This window comes from Protomyctophum parallelum (assembly GCF_964188405.1).
Source record: "Protomyctophum parallelum genome assembly, chromosome: 8".
In the NCBI taxonomy this organism is placed as follows: domain Eukaryota; kingdom Metazoa; phylum Chordata; class Actinopteri; order Myctophiformes; family Myctophidae; genus Protomyctophum; species Protomyctophum parallelum.
In genome coordinates, this window is record NC_139703.1 from 10990890 (window position 1) to 10997759 (window position 6870).

At 44.3% G+C, this 6870-nt stretch overlaps 1 protein-coding gene across 1 annotated transcript; it reads right to left on the minus strand.

The window, feature by feature from the left end:
• Positions 1–228: 228 nt before the first annotated feature.
• LOC310862509 (PAK4-inhibitor inka2-like) lies at positions 229–3237 on the minus strand. The gene is made up of 3 exons (XM_083770446.1): positions 3060–3237; positions 2898–2934; positions 229–1379 (listed from the first exon to the last, which is right to left on the minus strand). Exons 2-3 carry the CDS (start codon positions 2913–2915, stop codon positions 369–371), a joined length of 1029 nt encoding a protein of 342 aa, XP_083626572.1. The 5' UTR covers positions 2916–2934; positions 3060–3237; the 3' UTR covers positions 229–368.
• Between the last annotated feature and the right edge of the window lie 3633 nt (positions 3238–6870).

The following is a 6870-nucleotide window of genomic DNA, read 5'->3' on the forward strand; positions in this document are numbered from 1 at the left end:
TGTCTCTCTGGCAATGAGGAGATGCTGCCCAACAGTGATGCACTGTATTTATACTCCAGGGGCCTCAAGAAGTACAGCCACATCATTCTAAAAGACTGTTGCTGACTAGATGTTTCCCAGGTTTCTCTTCTAATGCAGAATTTCTAGCAAACACACCAGAAACACTGACTTGTTCAAGACTCATATATAATGCAAACAATGCAAGAAGTACTTAGTCTTAAATAATGCAACAGTGTTTTATTTGTCAATAGCTTATTTGTCAATGTACAATAGTGATAATGCAAGTCATATAAAAAAAAATAAAGTGACCCTGGAGGATGATTGTTCATCCTGTAAAATTCTATAGAAGGCAACCAATGTTTGTTTTTTTAGATGTATCCAATGATGTCATTACAGATTATAGGCTGTCGGCTGCCTGACTTCATGAGAGCCGTGAAGTGGTAAAAGTCTGTTGTGTCCAGAGCATGGATAGCTGAGTGGGACTGGTGGAAAAAGGGGGCGCGAGGCTGTTGCACCCCCACTGGACAGGACAGGCGCTTCGGAGCGTTGGCAGTCCTGTTGGCAACACGAGAAGAGTCAGTGCTCCTCATCCTCACTCTGCCCTCCATGCTCTTGGATATCCCTGCTAGTTTCCGCCTCATGTTGACGAAGAAGCCCCTCGCAAGCCTGCTGCCAGAGTTACTGGGCTTGAGTTCAGCGGAGGGCTCTGGGAAATCGGGCAGGTCCATCCAGTTCTGTATGAGGTCAGCGAAGCTGTTGTCCCCCAGCACCAGCGGCTGCCGGTTGCGCCCTCGGGTCAACAGGGCCGTAGTCCAGTCCTCCGGGTCGCTGACCTCAAACGACGTCCACCTTTCCAGACAGGCGTCCGAGGTCGACTTGGGCCTAACGCGTCCACTAGAAGCCCGGTTTGTCCGGAGGCAGGCGGAGGAAGAAACGCGCACGTTCCTGGTCCTCCTCAGCACCACCGCGTCGTCCTGCCACGATGCCTCAGAGTATCCCGAGTCAAACTCCAGACTCTTCTCGCTGCTGGGAGAGCCCAGGCTCAGCCTGAAGCCCCGACCCAGCTCGCCGACCGTCTCGTCGTCCTCCTCCTCCAGCGGACTGACCAGACAACAGGCGGAGTCGTAGGTGCTGGCCGTGCTGGCGTCGGACATGCGCAGGCGTGTGGCACGCTCCCGCTGCAACGCTCTCTGCTGGCAGGCGCGGGCCACCGCAGAGCGCTGCGCCAGAGTCGGAAGCGGCCCACCGCCGCTGGCAACAGTGGCAGCGGGTTGTTTGGGCGGCGGACACATTCTCCGGAGCTGATTCAGGTCCTGCAGTGACCGCATCATGTGATGCATCTGCTCCCGCATACAGTCCCCGGAATTACGCAGACAGAGCTGTGATAAAGAGGAGATAAGAATCACATGCCGATTAGCTGTCAGTCATGTAAAACATTTTCTGATAAACGGCTCCTTTCCTTCAACTACAGTTAATGTTGTGCATATCACAGAATGCAGGCTCAGACATGCAGAAAGTATTTTGTGCTGTCAGGTTTCACCATTTATCCCATTATAATTTCAGAGAACACAAAACAACTATTAGAAAACGGATACACGACTCTTAATAGGCATACATAGTGGGCACTTCATTTACTAGACCACACCTGTAAAAGCGAAAACCACATACACACACAACTTCTATCTAATCGCCGGATATGAGACAATTAACTGTCAACACTGTATACGCTACAGGTGTTCTCATACTTTGACCTTAATTTATACGGAACACAGTTAGACGTAAAGGATTCTACAGTGTGAGGGGACTGAGATTGGCGCGACTGTGGTCTTTTTTAATGCTGGGTATAGGATGCCTGCATCTTTAAGGGTGCAGCGTGCCTGCATATGAAATTCAGCAGCGACGCACTAAAGAACATAATACTCCCATTTCCTCTGCCTCTGACTCACAGGATCCCACACTGATTGGTCAGAAGCAACCAGTGAGAAACGTTGGCTCACAACAAAAAAAATCAAACACAGGAATAACAGATCAGGTAACAGTGTGTGTGTGCTGAGAGAAAGATTTTCAAACGGGAGAGAATGGGATACAGTGACTCTCGAATTTATTTGAATTTATTCGAATGAACCATTGTGGATATATAATATAACTTTAAAAAAAAAACTAACAATGTTGCTTATTTTGAATGTCTCACTATAGGGGACCCCACACACACACACACACACACACACACACACACACACACAGACACAGACTGACTTAACAAAGAGGTGAGAAATGGTCCCAGGTTCATGCCTGGGACCAGAGGTGACACATTAATGTACATCACTTCTGTACTCCAGTATGCCAAGCTTCTGAACCAGCGTGACCTTTCTTCTTCACTATCTGTCCAAGCATTTGACCCTGCCCTGTCCCAAGACCTTCTGTGTGCAGTTATTAATAATATGTTAGAAGTTACAGGAACTTGACAATGTACACTGAATCGTGTGGCACAGCACCACACACACACGGGGCAAGAAACTCAATTGTCCACCGTTGTTTAAATACAGGCTGGACTTGGACTGCAATGATGGTCAGATCAATGCAGCAGGCATCATGCATGATCTGCGCAGCCTATAATGCGTTGATTAACCGCGAGTTAAAAACAGCGAGCCATTCTTCATAATAACGCAACATGATTAGCTGCCAATAGTGCGCATATACTTTTATCACTGCCCGTTCAGCCGCCGCGAACTAATGGGCAGAAATTAGCCTATATTAGTAGCACTAGCAGCACGGGTCTAGTAGGGCTATCACCACAGTTATCTAGTTATATATCACCCGTGTAACCGGTATCCTGATAGGACTACATGTGCTGCATTGTGCGTTTCATTCAAACTGATAATTGACTTTCAACTTACCATGTCTTTTCCGATCATCTGACTGCAGGGCCAATTTCTGCAAAAAATAAATAAATACCGTTAGTCTACTTTTAAAGTAGAATAAACAAGCGCAGCCGATGCTTTCCGTATGATATATAAATAATTAAATAAATAGTCAGCCAAGTAAGCTTCAACACTCACATTATGTTGTTATCCTTGTATCCTAATCAAGTCATTAGTCTAATAGTCCACAAGTCCAGTAAAAGATGTCTTCTTAATTCGGTGGTGTTTCGTGTCTCCACAGCGGCGACACCGAGCGCATCTAATTATCCAACCTTCCAGAGTCCAGAGCTCTCATACAGCTGTGCTCAGTGTGCTGACTCAGACTGAGTGAAGTGAAGTGATTCAAGTGAAGCGCGTTGGTTCTTTATACAGCGGTTGCTAGACAGCCAGTTAGAACGGCGTTTGTCTGAAGCAGCCAATCCAAGATCAGTATATGCAGGGGGTGCTAATTTGCACACATCTCATCTTGCATGCATGATGCATGTCTTGTCTATCGCTATAGTTTTATATAAGGTGGCTAGAAGAATTTTCTCAACCTTTTTAATTTAAAGGGTAGCCTATAAGCTATTTCACTTTCAAATTGCGTTTACTCGCGTTTGCGTGCATCACATCCCATACCCATAAACTCCAAAGTCCACACGGACTTAAACTTAAAGACAAAAAGCACAGACACAAAAGCAACAGTAGAGAGGTTCGAATGACCCTATAGTGTTTAAAGTGATAGGATACCTTTAATGGACCCCCATAAAATCCTCAGTGTTGTTTTTACCCCCTCCCCTCCAGTGTTATCTAGTTGGATTTTAGCATAGTCAACATTTTGCAATTTGAAGCCATAGTGAGTGACAAATAAACAATGGTTAAGAAGTATGATTCTCAGATTTCTTATTAGGTAAATGTAGCCATAACACTAGACATTTCATCATTATGTTATATTAAAAAGTATTGGCGCTAACCAACCAAGTTGACTATAGGCTACCGATTACGTTTTTTCAAAATGTGTCAAAATCTTTTGAAAGTCTTCAGATCTAAGCTCACAAGTCACAACACATTGCAACATGTTGTGAGCTTGAAGATTGGCTATTTTTTGAATTGGTGTAATTAATTGGTAATTCATTAGCTTTGCAATATAGGCTAATCTAAATCTGCAAAATAGCTTGTGGAATAAAAACTACAATATCCTATTTGCCTCTGGGGTGTAGTGGAGTAGTTTGGACATTATACTCTCTCAAGTATACGGTAAAAAGCACACCCATTTGAACTGAGTGGTGCAACTCCGTGTGGGGGTCCTCGGAACTTCCAGACCCACGGGAACGTGGCCAGGGTGCCGGCCCGGTTCCGGCGAGCCGTCCAGTGTCCGAAACGGTAGAGAAATGACAGTTACCGTGTGGGGGTCCCCAGGGGGTCCCCGGAACTTCCAGGCTTCCTATCATGTAGCTGTGCACAGTGTGCTCAACAGCGGCACTTTGTCACATACTGTATATAGGGACACATTGCTGGGCAATGCAACCACTCAAAAATACCTCACATTTGTAGTTGAGTAGACCTACCCAGTGAATCACGGATTTCTGAGAGTATGCAAATCAGATGGCTAGTGTTTTCACACCCATTCACACATCAAGTTCCTAATTGGGCTATTGTGTGAGTAGGTCGTTGTTTGACAACAACAACAAGTTACCCATCCCATTCAATCTATCAATGGAGCTTTAGTATGTAAATGTGATAGGCCAAGGTGAAGGCATGTTTTCACAGCAAGGATCCCACTTTGATGGTGCTGTTCAAGTCCAGACAGACTCCAAATGTGTCATGTCTGTCTGTCTGTCTGTCTGTCTGTCTGTCGATTCTTCATATCCATATGAGTGTAACGGCTGGGATGACATGTTTATTTTTCAAACACTGAGGCGATCTAAAATCCCCCTATGAGGATTACAATGCAAATAAAAAGTACATGAACCCTTGGATTTGCGCCCTCTACCGATATTGACGTCAGACTTCGGTGCTCGATCTATGGGTCTGGTCTACAAGATTCGCTACACCACCAAGCTACCCATGTACCTGTATAAATACAAGTTCCTTATGTCAATGAAGTCCACACTCAACACCATGAGTTCAACAAACCACGTCCAACCCAGATTCGGCTCAAACGGGATTGAATTAATTTAGCTCATATGCCACTAAAATGTGGAATGCCCTACCAACAGCCATTAATTAAAAAGATGAATTAAAAATATGCCAATTTGTTACCCAAACAAAAAAATTGGGACTGGCAGTCCAAGGGTTAAGACATGTGGATACCTTGACTCCTTCAAAATTGCTCTCAAAGAGCACCTATGGACGGCTGCAATTCAAAACTTGCCCCCTTAAAAAAAAAAAAAGAAAAAAAAAAAGGATGAGTTCTCCCCCACCCCTATTTTTTATAGAAGTGTATATTTGTACATCTCTAAATGTTGAATTGAAAATGCTGGACCCTGTTGAAAACAAGTGTGAGTGCTTAATCATGGTGTGTCCCAGAGTAACAGTTTTTGCATTGACTTAGGTGTAGGTGAGGAGGGCAGTTTGTAGATGATGCAGAACTTAACTGAAAAGTGGAGGTGTTTGAGGGTGGGGGTGATGTGCTGCCAGCGTTTTGTACGGGTGAGCACTCTGGCAGTTGAGTTTTGGACGTGCTGCAATCTGTCAAGGGCCTTGTTGTGGAGGCCGAACAACAGGAGACATTACAGTAATCCAGGCGGGAGGAGATGAAAGCGTGGATGAGGGTCTCTGCAACAGAGTCTAGGAGTGACGTCCGGAGTCTGGAAATGTTTTTGAGGTGGAAGAACGCAGATTTGGTAACATATTTTATGTGGGATTGATATGAGACGGTAGAGTCCAGGATGACACCCAGGTTGTGCACTTCAGGGGGTGGAGAGATGGAACAGCCATCCACCTGGAGAAGAAAATGTCTGATCTTCTCAAGCTGCGCCTTGGGACCCATGACCAGGAGCTCTGTTTTGTTGAGTTTGAGTAGGTTGGTGGTCACACAGGTCTTGATTTCATGAAGGCAGTTGACAATGTGGTTAGTGTAGTGCGGAGATACAGCTGTGTACCATCAGCATAGCAGTGAAAGCATAGATCATGTTGGCGGATGATCTGACCGAGCGGAAGCATTGTAGATGGTAAAAAAGGATGGGACCAAGTACAGAGCCTTGTAAATCAATCAATCAATCCAAAAACATCTAAAGTCTGAGGCCATTTTACCCTCAACATATTAAAGAAAATAATTATCTAATCTGCAAAATTATAGAGTGTCGTAGTCCCGCCCCATTTCATGACGACGCCAGGCCCAATGCATTTTTCCCATAGACATTTCAAAAAGTATTTACTGGTATTTAAAGACCTTTAAAGCATCGTACGAAGCCAACTCGAGTCGTGACAAATCATGACAACAAATAATTACAAAGAAGAAAAACAACAAAAATGTGTTTTTTTTCCTACTTTCTAATTATTTGACTCTATAGGATCAAGAACCAAAAATATGTCTCGAAATAATTTACCTATTTGAGTTTACAATAGTACTGTTACCTTAGACTTGTCTGTTATTTACAGCCTAATCAGCAGCTGAGCAAAATGTAATATATTTTTTAATGAATTATTCAGATTGTTTAAATAATCATCCTATTAATCAATTATGAAAATAATCGTTAGTTGCAGCCCTAGTTTAAAGGGTGTCTGTCTGTCTGTCTGTCCTGTCAATTCAATTCTGCTTTCACCTGTCTGCCAATCAATTATGAAAATAATCGTTAGTTGCAGCCCTAGTTTAAAGGGTGTCTGTCTGTCTGTCTGTCTGGCCTGTCAATTCAATTCTGCTTTCACCTGTCTGCCTGCTAACGCAGAACAACAGGAGAGCTGACCATTTTGCTGGGGGGTGGGGGGCCCCCATTAAGGATGGTACCGTGCCCCACAAAGCACTACA